This window comes from Bactrocera neohumeralis, chromosome 4 (genome assembly GCF_024586455.1).
Source record: "Bactrocera neohumeralis isolate Rockhampton chromosome 4, APGP_CSIRO_Bneo_wtdbg2-racon-allhic-juicebox.fasta_v2, whole genome shotgun sequence".
NCBI classification, from domain to species: domain Eukaryota; kingdom Metazoa; phylum Arthropoda; class Insecta; order Diptera; family Tephritidae; genus Bactrocera; species Bactrocera neohumeralis.
The window spans coordinates 25,314,582-25,336,737 of NC_065921.1; the positions used below are offsets into that span (position 1 = coordinate 25,314,582).

At 34.7% G+C, this 22,156-nt stretch overlaps 2 protein-coding genes across 14 annotated transcripts in view; one reads left to right on the forward strand and one right to left on the reverse strand.

The window, feature by feature from the left end:
* LOC126756364 (alaserpin-like) overlaps window positions 1–20,639 on the reverse strand; it is a 32,772-nt gene extending 12,133 nt beyond the window's left edge. For 5 of the 10 annotated variants that reach the window (XM_050469385.1, XM_050469379.1, XM_050469382.1 and 2 more), the window contains exons 1-3: window positions 20,478–20,638; window positions 2,351–3,276; window positions 2,115–2,256 (exon numbers count right to left, since the gene is read on the reverse strand). In XM_050469385.1, the coding sequence (XP_050325342.1) occupies window positions 2,115–2,256; window positions 2,351–3,276; window positions 20,478–20,574 (1,165 nt within the window). In that variant the 5' untranslated portion in view covers window positions 20,575–20,638. Of the gene's footprint in view, window positions 1–1,535; window positions 1,863–2,114; window positions 2,257–2,350; window positions 3,277–6,379; window positions 6,768–20,477 lie in introns of those variants that run through there. The other 5 variants (XM_050469380.1, XM_050469383.1, XM_050469381.1 and 2 more) reach the window with 3 other exon arrangements.
* On the forward strand, window positions 906–17,845 carry LOC126756366 (serine protease inhibitor 42Dd-like). Of its 4 annotated transcripts, none has more exons than XM_050469389.1 (4): window positions 906–1,390; window positions 16,406–17,346; window positions 17,408–17,549; window positions 17,622–17,845. In XM_050469389.1, exons 2-4 carry the CDS (start codon window positions 16,453–16,455, stop codon window positions 17,744–17,746), a joined length of 1,161 nt encoding a protein of 386 aa, XP_050325346.1. In that variant the 5' UTR covers window positions 906–1,390; window positions 16,406–16,452; the 3' UTR covers window positions 17,747–17,845. The 4 variants fall into 4 exon arrangements, with proteins under 4 accessions (XP_050325346.1, XP_050325348.1, XP_050325347.1 ...); XM_050469391.1 differs by lacking the exon at window positions 906–1,390 and adding an exon at window positions 5,816–5,953; XM_050469390.1 differs by lacking the exon at window positions 906–1,390 and adding an exon at window positions 13,625–13,685.
* Window positions 20,640–22,156: the final 1,517 nt, after the last annotated feature.

Genomic DNA, 22,156 nt, shown 5'->3' on the forward strand with positions numbered 1-22,156 from the left:
ACGGTTTGGTGCGGTTTGTGGGCCGGTGAATTCATCGGTTCATATTTCTTCAAAAATGTTGCCGTTGAGAACGTAGCCGTCAATTGCGACCATTAACTATTTGATGCCTGAAATTGAAGCTTGTGATCTCAGATCAGATAATTTCAAGTTTTGGGCCGGTTGATTGGCCACCAAGATCGTGTGATATCACACCGTTAAATTTTTTCCTGTGGGGATATGTAAAGTCTTAAAGTCTATGCGGGCAATCCCACTTCGATACAGGCCTTGGAAAAAATCACGTGTGTCGTTCGCCAATCGAAATGAAATGGAATGAAAATTGGACTCAACGGATGGACCATCTGAGACGTAGCCGCGGCCAACATTTGAAAGAGATAATCTTCAAAAAATAAATATCAAATAATGTTCTTTCGAATGATAATAAACATTCCCCATTAAGTTTGAAGTTTCTAGGTATTTTCTTAAAAAAAAATTGAGAAACTTGAAATGGGTCACCCTTTATAATTCGGTGTCGTCTTTTCCCATGTACTATACATACGTATATTAATTATAAAATATTTTCTTTTGTTTTCGAAAACAATTGGCGAGAAAGAAATCTTTTCTAAATTAGAGTAAAAACGTGAAAAATTTCAAAATTTTCAATTGAGTTAGTTTTTTATAATATTTTGATTTTTAGAAACTTTTAAAAAATTAAAAAAAAATTTTTATTTTGTAGAAAAATCTTAAAAACATTTTAATTTGTGCTAAATATTATATTTCTTTAGCGATTTTTATTAAATTAAAAAAAATTTACACACTACTTTGAACACTCTGTGCTTTGAAATGACAAAAATCAGCTGTTTTCGTTGTGACATTTAGCAGTTATTTAGAATTTTTAATGAAAATATTTTAAATAGTTAGAAAGTTTTCACGGTGCTGCAAATGGTTTTAGGTATAAAGAAATGCCGCTAAGAAAAAAAAACTGCTAGAAAATTCTACCGATCGAGTGATGTTAATAGTGTTTTCTTTTATCACAAAATTGTTGTATTTATGCTCGGGCAGGTTTTTAAGTGCGTTCAAAGACTAATTGGAATTAATTTACCGCGAATGGTTTCAGAATGAATAACAAATCAACTTTGTTAGTTTTTTTCATTAAATGTTCTGCAGCAGTGACTGCGGGGTATAACATCCCAGCAAGTCACGGCTACCGAAGCTTTAATGCATTAAAAGAAAGTGCAAGTTATAAGGCCTTTGCGTAAGAAAGGATGAATGATTGATTACATGTACATAAGAGTTTCAGTTAAAATAGTCAATTTAGGCGTACGAAATTCATGGAAGCTTTAACAGAAACCTCAGTTAGCGCTTTTGGTTATTAACCGGTGAATAAACCAATTGACTTACAGTGATCAACAAAGTAAGTACAAAAAGTTAAAATTTTCAAGCTACAGTCTGTGTCATGTTAGCAAGTACACTAATTATATATGTAAATATATATAGGTAGTATGTGAAGACCACCACAGTACTTCCTCCACACATATTGTAATTAATTTTGAATCATCTATGTTTAGTACCTTTATTTTTATTTGTTCGACTTTATGTAGGCTTAAATAAATAATTTACAATATATATGTATAATTTTTTTTAAATATGCATATGAGGTACTACTACAACAACAAGCCTAATGAATATTGCATTTTACAATTCATCATGATTTTCGGATGCATTTACAGCATCCAGGCTGCTCACTGTGCCCAAAAACAGTGAAATTGCTGTAGCTGTATCTCCGGAACTGTTATGTTTGATCGTATATAAGAATGGATGATCGGCATGAAATTCCGGTATTTCGGAAAAGGACATGGCACAACGTTTTTTACGTATAACGGCGCCTAATGAAAAAACAGAAACACACATACTCACAGATAAATAAATGATGCACTTGCAGATATGTATGCATGTATGTTTGTGGTGTTAACTATAGATAAACTTATGCTAGTAAGAGATATAATACAGTATTAGAAATGAGCTTAGAGACATAAAGATGTGTAAAGTGAACATATACATATGTACGTATGTGTAAAATGGCAAACATAAAGACAAAATTATGTGGATGAACTTGAGAAAAAAAAAGTAATGCTTACCAGTTGCCGCCGCGGCCTCAGTGCCTTCTTCGTTCACGTCGATGAAGGCTTTGTGCACGACTTTCGAGACCTGCAGTGGCTCGTCCGAATCGAGCATGTTACTGAATTCAGCGTCTTTGCTGAACATTCGTGCCATGCCAAGCTGTGGAGAATGCCATATATGGTGTGTTAGAGGTATTTCAATATAACAAAAAATAAAATTTCAATTAAAAACAACAAGTACAGTCACTATTTACATTTATCAAAGCATCATTCAATTCGATATCGTATTCCGCCTTGAATTTCGGCATTTTCACAATGACCTTCGTGTGGATCAAATAACGTGTGATGTCGCTGAGATTGAAGTTCTTCAGCTTCTCCTGTAGACTGGCCAATCCTGTGCGCGAGTTCGGCAATATCACCACCATCGATAGATCGGAGTCCTTGTAGGGCATTTCGAGCACGGTGGCGTCCAATTCGGATATAACACCATAGCCGAAACTTTCCTTCAAATTCATCATTGGCACACGTACCGAGTCGACTTCATTCAGGTAGAAGTCATCATCACGTGTTGCCGATTTCGGGAACTGGTACTTCCATTCGCCCTTAAAGTGTATGGCATTGACCAATACCACGCGCGTGTCAGAGTCCAACGCATCCGGTGAAATGAGATTCTTGATTAGATTATTCGTTTTGGATTCCACCCACTTGTTAATTGTGTTTGCCGCATTTGCGTTGTCAGCGAAATTAATGCTATCGGCTGAGGAGTAAAACTTGGTTGTAGCAATTTCATTGAATTCTTTCTTGACGCTGTAGCCTTGCATTACGTAAATCTTATTGGCGATCTTCAAAATCGGACTATCCTTATAGGTTACCAATACGTTGTGGAAAGTATCGGCGATCGCCGTCACATCGTTCGATGGTAGACCCAGACCGCGGTCGAGTTCCGCAGCGGTTTCACCGACCGCGCCAATGCGTGCCATGCCCACACATGTTTGTATCGAGAAAGGCGAGTAGATAATATTCTTGTTGGGATCTCTCTTGTACATGTGATTGAAGAGCTTTACGGCAAATTGTGCCGATTTGCTGGCGAACTCACGTTGTGCTACAAGTTGATCATGACTCGACATGGTTGCAGTTGTTGTGTATACGGAGAGTAGTAGAACGAATGATAGGAAGGTATCTGAAATTAGAAGAGGAAATAGAAACATAAGTAATTGATTTAAAATGTAATTAAGCTATTAAATCTGTCAGCAAATGTAAATTTAACTATGGGGTCCAACCTAACTTGAATTTATCAGAGAACAAGTCGAGTGACGCTTGCTGAGCTGACTTGAGGCCCTATAACCCATTAGTAAATCACAAGCAGCAACGAGGCTCTTATCCGTTTCCATTCTAAAGCTAGTGAAACTGTGGTAATCCGATATCAGAGATAAGGAATCTAGACTTCCCTTCACTAGTCTCGAGCATATATCCAACGAGCTCAAGTTTAATATCGCCGCCCTACAATCGGAATGGATAGTCACCACTCTGAAGTATACTGCGCTACAGAGTAGTAGATCTACTGCTACTTTTACCACATGGCAGTCCCTCTCGCTTGAAAGACGCTGCCGTGGCAGGAAGCCTAAAACTGGAGTTGATTCTTAGTTGCCGACACCATAATGCTATACCAATTCTACGCACAAGCTTTTATCCATTCTTACAGCCCCTCCCCTCCAGCTGCTAGTCTTTCTCTCCCATACAAAAATATTTCGTAATTAAATGAAAGTGTGAGAGCATTCCAGAGCCAATTCCGTCATTTCGCCAGGATCGTGCCATCGTAGAGAAGTCTGAAAATGGGTCGACTGAAACATCTAATTACCGGTTCCGGTTATACGCTTTTGAATGCCACTCGATATCGTCGAAGGTCCCCACCGCAAATTTCTTGTGTTTTGTGTCTGGTAACAGCGGTATAGTATAGTATATATTCCAATAGTCAAGTCGTGTCCATGAAAGTCGATTTCTTAGAATACTATCCCCTAAGTACAGATCAATCAGCCTCTATAATGTTTTCAAAAGGAAAGAGGAAAGACTGATAGGTTTGAAGTCCTTGGTCACGACATGCGATATCTTATGGGCCTTCGTGATGAACACGACCCTAACCTGCTTCCAGGCCCCTGGAATACATGCCAATCTAATATCAGACTAATTTTTGAAGTTGCGGTTCTTTTTAGTTCGATTTCTTCGATAAAATATTGGAGGAAAAATGTACAATTTATAAATAATATTTTCACTTAATGAACTGCGCCTATTGCACGTAATTTCAGTTAACGAGAAAATCAAAGCAGAGTCAAGGCAGATATTTGGTTGGAAAATGTTGGCTTCGGCTTGTACAGTAGGTGCATTTGGCGTCAGTTTAAAAGAAAATGTTTTCAAAGTATGATGCAAATATTTTATTGATCCATACATGTATACATACACACATCTAGATCTGATAAGATGTAGCTGGCGCTTCAGCGGGTTCAAGGTTATTGAAATCAAATGTGTGATAGATATGGAGTTTTACATATATACTGCATAAGTTTGCGTACAAAACTAACAGCAATTATGTATGGCTCATTACGAATTTGTATGCAAACAATTTGAAAGTTTCAGGGTTGCATTATAAATCTTCAATGTTACAGAAGAAATTGATTGCCACCATAAAATGTGACGAGCCCATCTTTTTAGATAACGACGAAAAATGTGCATCGCCGCCGCAGAAAAAATTTCCGTTCCAAACAAAACTTTTTCTTAATATTGTACAAGTACGTATATCAATAATCAAGATGAGGAGACGAGTTGACTGACCGAGTGACTGTCCCTCTATTCTTTCGAAGGGTCCTTGTCATCCAAGAAGTATTGGGGGTCGAATAGAACTATTGCAATCATTCATCAACATTTTACGTGGCATTGCGCTCCTTTAGGTGAAATCATATATTTCGGGACTTACTCCATCGATTTGAGCCAAATTCGGTATGTAAGATTCTTCTAATACTTCTATATTCTTCTTCTTTACTGCCGTTAACAACAGCGCGCCAGTCGTTTCTTCTTTTTCCAATGTGACGCCAATTGGAGATTCCAAGCGAAGCCAGGTCCTTCTCTACCTGGCCTTTCCAACGGAGTGGAGGTCTTCCCTTCCTCTGCTTCCCCCGGTAATGCGTCGAATACTGTCAGAGATGAAATCTTCCCATAAATTCTTGCGACATAACCTAGCCAACGTAGCCGCGGTCTCTTAATTCGATGAACTATGTCAAAGTCGTCGTATATTTCATACAGCTCATCGTTCCATCGAATGCTAAATTCGCCGTGGCCAACGCGCAAAGGGCCATAAATCTTTCGCAGAACTTTTCTCTCGAAAACTCGTAACGTCGACTCATCAGATGTTGTCATCGTCCATGCCTCTGCACCATACATATCCTGCTTGTATAGCAGGAGGGGAATAATAGTGACTTATAGAGTTTGGTTTTTGTTCGTCGAGAGAGGACTTTACTTCTCAATTGCCTACTTAGTCCGAATAGGTGCTACCTGTTGGCAAGATGTATTCTGCTTTGGATTTCCTATTATATATTACGGTATGAAAATGAGCAAATTCGGCCTACGACCACATCTACATACTTCCTATACAGCACAATTTTAAATTCCATTTGATTCTTCCAGTATACAAATCCCGAAGCATATAATATATCCACATAAAACTTTGTACAAATACTTTTGGGGTGAGCCACCGGATGACCAAAAAATTGTCCAAGTCGGATCAAAACTATTCAAGCTCCATTCAAGCCCCAGATATCCGGTTCTTTCCTCTAAATTTATACCGAAAATATCGGTCAACCTGTCAGGTATGTAAATATATTACTGAAATTCGAAAAAAAAATTTCCCCTGTTTTGATAATATAAAATGTTCGGTTATATAGAAAAATATTATAGTTAATTGTAAATTCAGTGTTTTATCAAAGAACTAGTTGTACGCAATTAAAATAATTATTTAAGTAATAATTACTTTTAAAATTTGACACATGACTTTCTTGTTTACATTTATTACTGATATTTTGACAGTTCTTCTCTTCTTATGCAAACATTTTGTTTTGCCGTTCTGATCAAAAGGGCGCAAACTTCGAATTAATCTGAACTATTAACATATATTTACTGGCTATAATATACATATGTATGTATATTTATAAAAGTGTAAATATATGTTTATGTATTACGTGCCTTATTGAGCAAGGAATATTGCAAGTTGGTTCGACAAGTAATCCGAAACTTACCGCGCACAAAATTCCCTGGCGATAACATTTTGTAGTTTATCTGCGTTTGTGATGATTTGTGATCTCTATATATTTATATTTGTTGTAATGTATAACTATGCTATCACTACACAATCAATACCACATATTTGCTGTTTACTTATTTTTTAATATTTAATATTGTATTTACTTGCACAAAATATTTTTTGTTGATTTTCACAATAAATTTTTGGGCTCAACAAGTGCGCTCACAATTTTCTTTGCACTAAAATAACTTTCTTAAATATTTTACCCAAAAATTGTAAAAAACCTATTTATATTTATTCTATTTCACTTCTCACTATTTTATTCGCTTTTAAATTCGATCAAAGTCACAACCGAACCGACGTGTGTGCACAACGAGACTGAATCGGAAATGTTACTGTACATGCTTGCACTTATCAGCGTGTTCGAAAGAATACCCAGAATAAAATATTGACAAACATTGTATTTGTGAATGTAGTTATAAATCAAGTAATAGCTTATATAGTTTTGATATTTTTATAAATATTGTAAAAAGATGAGCAAAAATCAAAAATGGCGCAACAGTCAAAACATTTTTATGATAAAAAAATATAAAAAATGAATAAAAAAACAAATAAAAAATTTTATTAATAATAAAAATGCACAATATTTTTACATAAAAAATTAAAATATAGTTTTGCAAAAACGAAAAAAAGCTCAATGCGCTAGTCACAAGCGCGAGGGACAAAGCTTCGAAAATAAGTCAGCATCTTCCACTCCGAAATTTATAAATTAGTAACTAAACAGCCATATTAGGCATATGAAAAAGTTGAATAAAAATAGTTACAAATAGAAAAAAATTATTTGTTAATAAAAAAGTCAAACAATTTGAAGGTATATCTCATTGAAAAGCTGAGAAAAAATCGTGAACAATATACCGCCTAGTTATTTTCATAATGCAAAACTTTTTTTTTCGTATATGAAGATATTTAAACTCACTTTTTTCGAGAGTGGCAATTTTGAAAATTTATAAATTCATATATATAAATCAAAAGAAAAAAATTACTTGTCCGATATTTTGTCTCAATGAATAAAAAGGATGTTTTGTACGAAAAAAATTTCTAATGTAAATTTTGGATGGCTGGAAAGACTCATATGGTATATAAAAAAAATATACAAAAGGCATAAAAAATAAAAATATAAAAATTAAAGAATTGAAAAAAAAAAAAAAAAAAATTAAATGAAAAATAAAAAAAATCAATTAAAAAATAAAAAAAAATTTAAAAATAAAAAAATTAAAAAAAAAAAATTGGAGAAATGAAAAAATTTGATATTAATAAATCTTTAAAAAATAAATTTTAATATTATATAAATATTAGAAGCATATATTTTATTCAATATATTTTTATTTACTTTAAGTATTTTACTTATAATTATACGCTATTTTTGTATAAAGAATTTGTAGTTTTCTCTATAATTTTTGTTATTTATAAATAATTACATTAATATAATTATATTATAATTATAATAATTACATACATTTAAACTTTTAATGCTTAGTTATTCAAAACCAAACGCTTACTAACTGCAAACTATATATGTATGTACATACATACATATTACGACGGTTTGATCCACGCAAATAGATATTGGGAAAACCAAAACCAAAGGTGTTTCCCAAACGAATATTTTCATATAAGTATAAAGCACGTATAAGGTAAATCACCCACTTTTTATCCATAAAATGCCACGAAGTCTAGTTTTGGTATAAAATCCTCTACACCTTAAATAGACTTAAAAGTAAATAACAGATATTTCGGGATTTACGTTTTTCTCGTTTATTTTGATGTGGAATCCTTTTACGTCAGTTACATTACGTTTTATTAACCATTAAATTCTATTATTGTTTTTATACTCTTGCTACATGTTGCTACAGAGTATAATAGTTTTGTTCACCTAACGGTTGTAGTATCACCTAAAACTAATTGAGATAAATATAAGGTTATATATACATATATATAGATAAATGATTCGGATAACTAGAAAAGTTGAAATTTACGTGGCTGTCTGTCTGTAAGAAACTTTGCCCACAAAATGCCATTAATCGAAAACGAAAAAAGTCTTAACTAAGCACTAAATTAAATAATTATTTGGCGCAGAGGATTGCAGTACCGAGGGACGTCTCTGAGCTAAACATTTGGAAAAAGTTGGCGTGGTTCACCCTCTATTCGGTTTTATTTACATAACTCCTAAACCACCTAAGCTACAATAACCAAATTCACTCACGACAAATCCCTTTTGCACCTCTATCGACACTGTAAAAGTGGATGAAATCGGAAGATAACCCCATCCACCGGAAAGGTATGAGAGGGTTTTTTGTGAGCCGTTGTAAAAATAGGCTGATAGGCCTGACATCACCCTATATAAATAATGTACGCTTATGACCAAAATTGTCCAAATCCAACCAAAATTGTTCAAGGCCATAGGTACCGAATATGTGGACTCCAGCATCTATATTATACGTAGTTGACTTTTGACCGAAAATATCGATCAAGGTATGGGATATACATACAATTAAAATTCAGAGATAATCTTTTTTCCGTTAATAGTATCTCTGTATATCAAAAAGAAGTTGAGTGGGTTCAAACTTCCCTGAGCCCTCATATACCTAATATAAAGATTTTCGAGCTCCCGGGTGACTTTATACCGGTATATACGGGTAAATTATCTCAATGAAAATGAAATAACGCGTTTTACTCATAACAGTGTATCTTTGTGCCTAAAATTGGGCGATAACTTGATCTAGTTCTCACATAACTAGGATTTCCGAACTTCCGACTGACTTTAGACCATATTATTGGTGTTTACATGTGAGGTAGGTTAATGAAACCCAGGGAACATTTTTTTAGTATGTGGCATGTAGTTAATAGATAAAACCGGGTCGATGCTATCCCAACTCACATATACTACATATCGTCACCTGAAATGCAAAATAACGTAACAACATTTTCGGAAATTTACAGAGGAGGGAATGAACCACGTAATAAAATGAAACATAAGTGAAACAAAATTTAAATATTGGTTAAAACTGGGTTATATCTGATAGCCGAACCTTAAAATGTTGGACATATGTACTTATATGTACTATGTAATTTGAAGTAGTGGATCGTAATCAATGAAGCACTCAATTTCGAATTTTTTGCTGATACGTTATTTTGCATTTTAGGTGACGATATGTATAATGATTTTCGTTTTTCTAACAAATCTTATGCCGAATAAGTCGGTCAGTCCGTAGATTCCGATTCTCTTGTTGACGCTTTACCTACATCTTAAGGTATTTCCCTGGCTTTGATTCTTGAAAGTTTCAAGAGTGTAAAATGTTCGGTTGCACACTTACTTAGCCCTTCCTTACTTGTTTTTAACTTCTATTTATTGTTGCTATAAAATAAAAATCCCCAAAAAACTAATTTCATCATCCACATTTCATATTCTCTGTCGTACTCGTGCTGCGCAAAGAGCGATAAAAGAAGAGAGCAAAAAGAGGTAAGGAAAAGGCCGGGCAATTGTTTACGTACTATGGTTGTTGTTGCTAACAATTGTAATATTTCATGACGGCAATAAACAAATTTCGGATACTATTGTGAAGCATGATTCATCGCAACTTTGTTAAGCTTTAAGTTTTTGGCTGTTTAAGGGGTTAAACGTCAACTGATAGAATACATTAGCTAAAAGATGTTTTGCATAACAATCGTAGGGATTTCCCTCAATTTTTGACTAAATTTTCAATTCAGGAAGTGAAATTGTTTCTTTGTTGGTAAGAAATACTATTATTTTTATTTCCTTATGAATTTTTATACCCTGAACAGGGTATATTAAGTTTGTCACGAAGTTTGTAACAACCAGGAGGAAGCGTCGGAGACCTATAAAGTATATGATCAGTATGTTGAGCTGAGTCGATTTAGCCATGTCCGTCTGTCTGTCTGTCCGTCTGTATATATGAATTAGTCCCTCAGTTTTTAAGATATCGTTTTGAAATTATGCAAACGTCATTTTCTTTTCAAGAGGCTGCTCATTTGTCGGTACTGCCGATATCGGACCACTATAACATATAGCTGCCGTATAAACTGATCGGTCGGAATCAAGTTCTTGTATGAAAAACTTTCACATTTGACAATGTATCTTCACGAAAGTTGGGATAGATTATTTTCTAAGACAACAATGTAATCTCCGAAGAAATTGTTCAGATCGGATAACTATAGCTTATAGCTACCATGCAAACTGAATGATCGGAATCTGGTGCTGGTATGGAAAACTTTTGCATTTGACGTGGTATCTTAAGGAAATTTGGTATAGATTATTTTCTAAGGCAACAATTGTTCAGATCGGCTCACTATAGCATTAGTTGCCATACAAACCGAACGATCGGAATCAAGTGCTTGTAGGGAAAACTTTCGCATTTGACGTGGTATCTTCACGAAATATGACGTGGATTACTGCTTAAGGTAATAACATAATCTCCGAAAAAATTGTTCAGATTGGATTACTGTAGCATATAGCTTCCATACAAACTGAACACATAGTTACTAAAAGAAATGAACCTGTGAAGGGTATATTAGTTTCGGCGCAGCCGAAGTTAACGTTTTTTCTTGTTTATTACTAAATTTGAGGCCAGTTGGTTCGCTAAAATGTTTTCCTAGTAGGTTGAAGGTAGGCAATGTGATAAGACGCTTCACTTTTGGCTACATAAGTATGTACATACGAGTATAAAAAAGTAGATATGTATGTATCGTGAACAAGTTTCATATCTTCAAGTTACTTATGCATTGTCATTCTATTATTTATGTCACTATCTTCCTCAATTAATGCCTAATAATAACAAAAATAAGATTGCGTCAGGCAACGTCATTAATATAATGAACTGTCAAGCTTTCATACTAATAGTAAACAAAGCTTTCGCCGCATTTCGTTAATGACGTTACGACCCATGTGTTTATTTGTCAAAGGCACAAAAAAAACAGCACGAAACTCGAATTATCTATATTGCTTTTATTTTTGTTGAGATGAGCATTTTCCATTTGATTTGAGCAACTCTTCAAAGATAACTACATTTTAAAATCAATGAAGTAGTAAGTACCGACTCATTATAAAATATTAAAATTTTTAGACATTTGTTATCTTATTTTTGTAAATATGTGTATGGTATATGTACATAAGTATACCAAGTCCTATATACTTGTACATTGCCCTCTTAAAAACTTATGATACATCACCAATTCGAGACTGAATAAATTTTTTACTTTACTTTGTCGGCCATTTATTATATTTCTCTTTAAACAGACATAATCTACATATCTTTAAGTAAATGTACATACATAAATATTTTCTTACAAAATCAGTTACAGTTAATTTTTGCAGCGCGGGAACAATGCTGTCACAATGGAACAAAGCAACCAGCTGTTTTTGTTTACAATTCGTACACGAGTGTCATTATTTTATGGCAGCTTTTGTGTAAAGACTATGTGAACTTCGTATGTTAAGTTTGCTACGAAGTTTTTAACATCCAAAAGGAAACGTTACCTTGTCGAAAACTATAGTAGACCGCTTAAAATCGCGATAAAAACCATTATTTAAGATCTTTTCCCTTATTAAGAAAGCTTATTTCGACTTGAAGGTTATTTTTATCAAACAAAGTGGCTAGACAGAACCAGTCAAATGTCTTTTGTTGAAAGCAAACCTTTATCTGGTTACGTTTTCCGATGTAGTTATGTACATACATACATATATGTTTCCTGTTAGAAATTCATCTGGAAAGGGTATTCTAGCTTCAGAGCAGCCGAAGTTTAAGCTTCTTCTTGCTTTTGTAATAAAATTGCTTAAGATAAGTAATTGAGGAGCGTGAACTAAAAGTACTTATTCATCATTACTTTCCATTATTTGGCGGCATATCTACGCTACAAAGGGTGTTGTTGTTAGAGAAATATTTTTTTAGGATAAAGAAAAATGATTGAAAAGTCCAATATATTGGCTTTATAAGTTTGTAAATTTTATGAAAGTTCATGCCTTATTTGCAAGGATCATCTTATTGGTCCATTTTTACACCACTTTTTCTGGAAAAAATTGAAACGACAGGCACAAATAAGTGCCGTAGTTTCGAGAATATTGCTGTCACTGGCGCATCAATTGAGGAAGAACCAAATCAGTCTCTCACACGCTGTTCTCCAGCGTTGTGTATCTCTGTGACGTCGTTGGGACGTATTTTGCGAAAAGATCTTGGTCTACATCCTTACAAGATCACATTGACGCAAGAACTGAAACCGCTTGACCACAAGAATCGTCGTATGTTCGTGAATTGCGCTGAGCAACAACTTGAAAATGATTGATCAGCGATGAGACTCATTTCTGGCTAAATGGCTTCGGCAATAAGCAAAATAAGCGTTATTGGTCAGGCAGCAATCCACATGTACTCCATGAGTCACAATTGCATCCAGAAAAAATAGGGTTTGCTGCGGTTTATGAGTCGTCGACGTTCTTCCGTGATGATCAAGACCGTTACTGTGAATGGGAGTCGCTACCGCTCAATGATAACCGACTATTTGTGGCCCGAATTAGATGATATCGACTTGGACAATATGTAGTTCCAACAGGACGGCGTCACAAGCCACACAGCGAACAAAGTTTGGTGAAAGTTTTAACTTACGAAATGATCCAGTCGATTTCCGCCTCGGTCGTGCGATTTGATGTCGTTGGGCTATTTCCTGTGGGACTACGTCTGGTCTATGATCTATACCAACAAGCTAGCGACGATTGATGAACTTCGTGCGAATACTCGTATCGAACGTAAAATTGCAGCAGTATCGGCCAATTTATGCTTGAAAAGCGTAGAAAATTGGGTTCAACATCTGGACTTCTGCAAGCGTGCTCGTGATGGCCATGAAAAAACAATCGAGTTCCATACACAATGGCATCGAATATACTTTCACAGGAATAAAGAAATTCTTTGATATCCCAAACCTTTTTATTAAAAAAAAACTTTTGTAGCGCTCTTATTGAAAAACCCGTTACTTTAGTTCAGGTTATTTGTATACCTAATATTAGCACTGACTGTAAAATTTACATGCCCGTATGGGCTTAGCCCGGTATGTGTATGTATCGCTCAATTTTCTCTCCATATTGTCTTTCTTTATTTGCTCCAAAGAATGTGCAATAAAAATAAACACTCTACTGATTACTCATTTCGTATTTATCGCATTCGAGTAGATAGTGGGTACTTGTACGCACAAAATAAGATATTATGGCTTTTAGTACTGTGGTAACCTTGTCGAGTGTAAGTCTGAAATTTGTTGTGCGAATTTTGTAGCACAAATTAGCATATATTTCAATATATACGACTTTTTCTTGTTCGCGGTTATTGGAAAAATATGTATTTTTTTTACGTTTTGTTTACAATCGGAGTTCGTTGTTGTTTATAAACAATCTGCCACAGGTGATGTTTGAATGACCCCACTTCCTGTCAGCAAGTTACACTGACTTAAAGCCAGAATGCCCGCGAGAGCGTTAGCGTGTGAGAAAGTCTTAAAAATTATAACAACAACAAAGCGTACACAACACTCGGCTTTAAATCGCGGTTTTCCCGTTTATTTGTTTATTTCGTTATACATATGTGTGTGTGTATAATAATAAATATTTTTTATTTGTTTTTCCATGCACCGATTCGCATTCAAAGCTACATTAACTATATAAATTTGTTGAAAAATAGAAATTACTTAGTTTCATTAGAGCATTGAAAAAGTGAAGTAATCAATTGAAAATTTTGTGTGAAAATATTAGAAACGAAATCTTTTAACGCAGCTCGAACAGCAAAGATGACGTCATTACGGTGTATGTATTTGTTTGTGTAGCTTTCTTTTAAACAAATAAACAATTTAAGGCGAATAAGTGAAATTTATGCCAAAAATTTGCAATGTGCAGTTTTCAAAACGAACATTGAGTGGTTATAAATGGTTTGGAGCACGTACGCAGAGGCCGCTTTTGAGTGATAAGCGTGTAAAATAGTTGTTGAAATTTGAATTTTTTACGGCGTGTCGGATGTTAGTGACTTTGTGGCGTATATTCATATGAAAGAGTCATAATTGTCTGAAATTGTTTTATATTAGTGACTTTGGAGAAAGAGTCATATTTGTTTGATATTGTTATCGTTTTTATTTTGTTTGAACTTGGCTTGCGGTGCAAGCACTTTTTATAATGCTGGGCGGTCGAAAAAATTAGTCAGTAGCTTATTTTGTGCTTGGATATATCACAGCTTATTATATTGAATTATTTTTTTTTTTAATTTTTTTGCTGTTACATTTGTTTTTTTTTTTACGCCCGACAGTCAACTTTGCTTTGTGGTGCGCCTCTAGTTGGGGTCACAAATATTTGTGCTCTTACTAATTTCTAACCACAATCTTACGGCAGCTGCATTTATGTGGAAATATTTGTTATGTTAAAAGATATATTCCAAACTTTGTTATTATTAAATTCTTATAATTTTCTAAAACTATAAAAAATACACACAGTTTATGTCGTTTGCCAATTCCAATTTGAATTTCAAAGTAAACAAAAGTATTAGTGAAGCACATTGGCTGTTATCGATTTTCGATAATTGTTTATTATACTACAATACTATACATTCACTACAAGTGTAAAAAAAATTGGCAAAAACAAGAAAAGGCGTTAAATTCGCCTACACCGTAGCTATAATACCCTTCACAGGTGCCTTTTTTTAACACAGAAGAATATAAAAAATACCTTTATCTTGCGTTTGATCGATCAGTTTCTATGGCAGCTATATGTTATAGGTGTTTGATCTAAACTATTTGTTCGGATATTACACGCTTGGCTTTAACAATAATCTATGCGAAATGTCGTGAATATAGCTCATCAAATAAAAAAGTTATGCAGATATGGATTGGACTTTTATCGGTCAGTTTGTATGGCAGCTATATGCTAAGGTAAACCAATATCGGTGGTTTCGACAAATGAAATGGTTCTTGAGAAGAAAATGATATGTACAAACTTCAGTCCGATATCTCAGGCACTGTGGAGCTAGTTCACATATATACGAATAGACAGACGGCCTTGGTTAAATAGATAAAGTATAGATATACACTTTATAGGGTCCCTGACGTTTCTATCAAGGTATTGCAAACACCGTGACAAACTCAATAGATTCTCTTCAGGGTATAATAACTTTAATGAGGCATAATAAACATTTTATCAATGCTATTTATGACGATTAGTTCCAAATCAGTTGATCTTACTGTTGCTCGTGGCAGTCCAATCAATTCGCTCAGTGAGTTCCAATGTGGGAGTGTAGATATGCGTCATGCTTTATCAGCAAATATTTTTAATTAACGCTTTGGAATTAATAATAAATAATATTTTTTAAATAATAGTTTTTCTAATATATACTTATGTATAACCAGATATACAAAACCAAGCACCAAAATAGGCGTGACCTAATGTAAACAAGACAAACTTGTTGTTGTTGTTTTAACGGAAATTCAATCCCCGTTGGGATGGTAAATGTCATTTGTGTTGTCGTCGATGTCATCTAACGGTAGGCCCAAGAAACGTGCTGTTTCGACGGGGTCGGACCAAAGGGAGGAAGGTGTTAGATGGGTAGGGTTTGTAGGGCATGCAAAGAGGTGGTCAGTGTCATGCGGAGACTCGTTGCATGCAGGGCATACATTGGGTATGTCAGGGTCTATTCTGGATAAGTAGGAGTTTAACCTGCTACAGTATCCAGAACGAAGTTGCGAAAGGTGGTGGATGGTGGTGGCAAGACAAACTTGTGGAAAGGTTCAATAATAAATATTTTAAAGCACACATATTTTTCAATTGACTATCGAAATGTTTAACTAGAAAAATATTTGAAATTCAAAAAAAAAAAAAAAAGAATCGTAGATCTTTAAAATTTAGTTCAGAATGCGCTTAATAAGTCTTACTGCAAAGCAATTAAAGAAGTTTATATATTTTCAAATGAAATATTTTATTTGCCCCCAGCCTGTTTTCTAGTCACACAAACACTCATCGCTGCAATCTTAATCAACATGGCAACAGCCGGCACAATCGCACCTTCGTTAGCGGCCAGTCGCAATCTCTTTGCCGCGGATATTTTCCAAGCGTTAGCGCAGACGCGTGCACAGCAAAATGTCGTCTTTTCACCAGCGTCCGTACAGAGTTGCTTGGCGCTAGCCTTTCTGGGCGCTGAAGGCGAAACGGCACAACAACTGCGCAGCGGCTTGCGTTTGCCAGCCGCGTTGGATAAACCAAGCATTGCGGCAGATTATGCGGCGTTTCTGCAGAAGAACTTCCATAAAGACGCGAATGCAGCGGAGGATGCACCCAAATTGCGCATGGCTAATCGTGTGTACGTCAATGAGTCGCTGGAATTGTCGGCAAAGTTCAATGAACTTGCCAAAACTAGTTTTGAGTCTGTAGCGGTGCCAACGAAATTCGCCGACGCCGCGAATGCAGTACAAACCATTAATACGTGGGTAGAGCATGAAACTGAGGGCAAAATCAAGAACTTATTACAACCAGATGCCGTGGATGCGGACACCAGCGCCATTTTGGTGAATGCGATTTACTTTAAAGCCAAGTGGCTGCATCCTTTCAGTGAGTTCTCAACTTCGGAACATGAGTTCCGCATGAGCGACGGCCAAACGTCATCGGTGCCTACGATGTACGGCGATGAGCGTGTGAAATATGGCGAGTTAGCGGATTTGGATGCGAAAGCTATCGAGTTGCCCTATAAAAATTCGGATTTGTCAATGCTGGTGCTTTTGCCCAATAAAGTTGACGGTTTGGCGGCGTTGGAGCAAAAGTTGACGAATGCTGATCTGAATTTGATCGTCGAACGTATGCGTGGCGCCGATGTAGATATATTTTTGCCAAAGTTTCGCATTGAATTCGAGGTGGATCTGAAGCAACCGCTGCAGCAGGTTAGTAGTGAATACTTTGTATGATGAATTTGTATAACCATTCTGTATATTTTATTTACAGCTAGGTATGGTAGACATGTTCAGCGGATCAGCTGATTTTAGCAGCCTTTTTGCGTCAGGTCCACAACAAAGAGTTGATGATGTCAAGCACAAGGCGTTCCTCGATGTGAATGAGGCTGGTTCCGAGGCGGCCGCGGCCACATGTGAGTTGTTTATTTTGCTCTGCTGATTTTATATTATGTGTTTTTGTAATAATAAATTCATTTTTATTGCAGTTATGAAAATCGTGCCCATGAGCCTGAACTTGAATCAAAAAATATTCAAGGCGGATCATCCATTTGTGTTTGCGATACGAAATAAGGAGGCCGTCTACTTTGTAGGGCATGTAGCGAGGTTGTAAAGCAACTGAATGTATTGAGTGAAGATTTTGAAAGAAAAAAATTCGAATATATTTGTAAAATATTTTTTAATTTAATAAAAAATATATTCACTAACGGAATGGCTCATATTGCGCCCAAGTTAAGGGTATTTGAAAGAAGGTTAGGTTAGGTCGTCGGATTGATACAAAATTTATGGATCTCATTTGGACATATTTGTTCTCTGTGTTATCCAAAAACTCCTTAAAGCTCATTACATCATACATCGACGAAGTGTTTTGAGCTCACCCCATATTTATTAACGCGTGTGATATTAATCCCAGTTACGTCGCCAGGTTCTTAAAAGATGTATCTACCGAGATATTGTAATCTCTGGCAAAAGCCAGGCAATAGTAGCACTGCGTGTGTACCTTCTGGACAGTGTTCAGTCAGAACATCTAAATTGACTTTGCTAGGAACAAGTAGTTCGGAGGAGCTCTTACGGTTCACTTGGGGCACAAGGATCTCGCAGTCTCACAAAATCTTGTTGTTAACCTGCGGTTGCCGAGCTCACTGGAGGTCCATAGGTTCAGCGCTAGAACGCAATAGGTTATCGGAAAACCGGCTCACTGGAGGTCCACAGGTTCAGCGCTAGAACGCAATAGGTTATCGGAAAACCGCCTTCTAATAATTGTAATTGCAGTAAGGGTGTCTTCTCTAGCAAGCTTTTAGGCTTTGCAGTTGCCGGTGATTCCGCTGTGACACATACAAGTCTAATATCATTTGACACATACAAGTCTAATATCTTATTTGTAAGAAACTTTAGAATCATTTTTCTCGAAACGTTGTTTTTATAGTCTGTGCGGAAAACTACTCCGAAACGGCTAGACCGATAGATGTATCGATATATTTGTCAGGTATGAATCGAAGATAAAAGATTTTTCAAATAGATTTCGATTTTTATAAAATTTTTATCGATTTCTTGGACAGCTACTTGATTAATTAATTTGCTTTCAAGAAGGTCAGCTTGATTATTGAAAGTAAATCTATTCATTATTTGCTACAAAGATTTGGAAGAAAACAAAAACCACAAGATTAGATTAATATTTTATCAAATTGGTAGTTTTCTTCCATAAAAATGTTTCCTTTGATAACAACAATATTACACATTTCAATAAAAGTAATTAATTACTCATCGCTAGCAATTTTAGAGCATTTTTAACGGAGTTATAAATATAATATTGATACATTAATTTATGACTATGCATGTACATATTATATGACTATATATTAATGTATGAGTATACATTGTATCGATAACTATTTTTTGAAACTTCCAAAATAGTTTTTAATAAGTAGATTAAACCGATTTGAAGTTATCGATCATAGTTGCGGAAGGTTGCTTGTTCCTTTATGGTTATTTTGTATTACTTTTTTTTTGGCAACACCGACTAAGTGTAAGTTCAAACAAGAAAATATTTTTACTTGGGTTGCATTAAAGCTGTAATACCCTTCAAAAATAATCAAGTTTCTGTACAAGAATTTGATTTTGAGCGATCAGTGTATATGGCAGCTTTATGCTATAGCTATCCGATCTGAATAATTTCTTCGAAAATCGTACTGTTACTTTGAAAAATAATCCACACCGAATTTCGTGAATATATCTCGTCAATAGAAAAAGTTTTCCATACAAACACTTGTCTCCGATCGTTCAGTTTGTATGGCAGCTATATGCTACAATAGTCCGATATTGGTGATTCCGACAAACGAGCAGCTTTTTGTGGAGAGAAGGACATGTGTTAAGTTTCAGATCGATATCTCGGAAATTGAGGGATTGGTTCGTGCATATACAGACAGATAAGGCCAAATCGACTCAATTCGGTGATCATTTACATATACATATGTATGTATGTACCTATTCATATAACTGTATTTAATATAATCTACGACATTTCCTTCTGCAGGTTACAAACTTCTTCGCAAACTTATAATTCTATTTTCAAAATTAAAATAACACTAAATTTGGTGACTAATGCAACTCTTTTTTTAACAGTCAAGCTCTTTACTCACTATAATATATTTTTACAGATAATTGTTGAACTATCTCAAAAACGTATAGCTTAATTAGTTTTTAACGACTCTAAATGTTATTAGTGTTCTTGGCTACAGCTTTGTTGGCAAGTACACATCATTCACGGAAAAGTGACATCAAAAAGGGAAGTTTCAGAATAACAACATATTGTGAAATGTGCGAAAATATTTGAAATACACAATATTGCAGCAAAAAATAATGAATATAATTTTGTGAAATATTTTTGAACGAAATGTCGAAGAGTTGTTATCACTACACTTTCTTAATAAAAAATTAAAAAAAAAAAAAACTTTTGGAATGTGAAATCAAAACATTATCGATAACATCAGTTTACACCGAAAATGACGCATACTTTCATTGTTTTTATTGTTGATCACCAATTTTTTCCTATGTGTGTATTTTTTAATGCTACTAGGTGCGCTTGCTTATCTGTAAGTATATACATATGTATGCATCTTTGTAAATACTTTTGCATCACAATTTCACAATGTATTTCTCTTTGAACATTTCGTTGCTCATCACAAAAACTCTTTCACAGCCATTTGTTGTTTTTTGACAGAAATTGAGTGCTATTTTTCAGCCGATATTTCCAGCATTACACACACTGATCACTAACACTTCAATTATACACAGTTTCTATTATTTCGCAATTTTCAGTTTTTCAAAATTCTTTATTTACTTACCAAAATTGCAATTGTTTCCACGTCTGCTGAGGGGACTCCACAGGGTTAGCAGATTCTTTGCGTTGACTATTTTACGTCCAATAAATGACATCAACATTTGTTGACTGAATTTTTGCTGACTTGTTTCAGTATTTATGTGTTGCCGGCCGAGAATGACGGCACTACGTTTTGTTGTGGTATGAACTGAGCGAAAGCAAATAATTAATTAGCCGCTTAAAGAGCGCAAGTAAACATATGAGCTCTCTTTTATACGTCAGTTTTAATGCAACGCTGAAAGATTTAATTAGTACAGACACACTGGTTAAATCTAAAGTGTCACCCTGTGGAAATATTTATTAGTGGTGACATGAACCCTTGCCAAGAGTGATTGAACGGAGGCGGATTGTAAAATACAAAATTTAACGATAAATTTGAACGTAAGAGTAGTCAGTTAAGCTCATCAATTTTTATTAAATAATATTATTCTTAATTTTCAATCATTTTTGAAGCATTTTAATTTAATTTTCTGCCGCATGAGGTATTAAAATACTAGCTATAATACAATAATAACAATAATAATAAAAAAAAATAAAAATAATCAATAAAGTTTTTAAATCTTTCAGTTTTTAATTAATAACATTATATTAAAAACCCATATAAGAATTTATACATGTCCAGAAGTAACAAATAACAATGTCTCAACAAAAGTTTAGCGAATTCATCAACCACTCTCCACTCTGTTCAATTTATCGACTTGCAATGTCAACAATCGCCGCTATGTCATCGTTAAGCACAAATAAATTCAGTAAAAATGCGCAAGAACGGATTTGCAAGGACGCCTCATTTTGAAAACGCAAAAGCGTCGCGGAAACGTATAAAATATTTATTCAAAAGTTGAAATTCGTATAAATAGTGTTGTAGTAGAATTGTTTTGCATAATTGTTGTGAGAAAGTCCATAATTTAATGTATTAAAAGCAATATGCTGGAATTGCCTGCTAGTGCTACTGTGGGTTTCAAATTGTTTGCATTGTGAATTCGTGCGGTTCGGTTGATTAATGTTGATATGAATGCAATGAATGTGTAAAATAATGTTTACTTAGTGTAATACTTTAATAAAAGTATATAATTCCAAATTAAATATGAAGTTTGTCACCTGATGCATGTCTGCCCAAAGTATTGTTGGCATAGAGCATCTCAAAGCGAAAGCTAGTGTGTAGGTGTCAAAAGTGTTAACGTATTTTGTTTTACGCTTTGGTAAGAAGAAGAAAAAGTAAAAGGAAGTACGAAAAAGGAGGAAGTGTCAGTTGGTTCTGAAATTGAATGCGGTTAAAGCGAACCAGAATGTAACCAGTTGGTAAGTGGTTCTTAATAAAGAAATTGTTACGTGACAGAAAATATTAATAGAGTTCTAAGTAAAGCTTTGGTTTATGGCAATAACGGTGATTTTAAGCCATACTTATATTTATAATTCGATAATATGCTTTTATTGAAATAGATTTTTTTGTTGAATTTTATTAATTACTAAATCTTGCGATATAGTCAAGATAAAGTGAGAATATGAGGAAGCAAAAAATTTATGTGATGGAAATTGTGTGAAGAGCATTATTTAGGCACGGTATCAAAAACGGTATCATAAAACGTATAGTGATGCTAAGGATGAGCTTATTAATATTTATTTTTTAATTTAATGAAAGCACAG

Coding starts and splice junctions, on each gene's coding strand:
- LOC126756366 (XM_050469388.1), top strand. Junction 17,347..17,407: donor TGAAGCAACCGCTGCAGCAG/GTTAGTAGTGAA, acceptor TTTTATTTACAG/CTAGGTATGGTAGACATGTT. Junction 17,550..17,621: donor CGAGGCGGCCGCGGCCACAT/GTGAGTTGTTTA, acceptor TTTTTATTGCAG/TTATGAAAATCGTGCCCATG.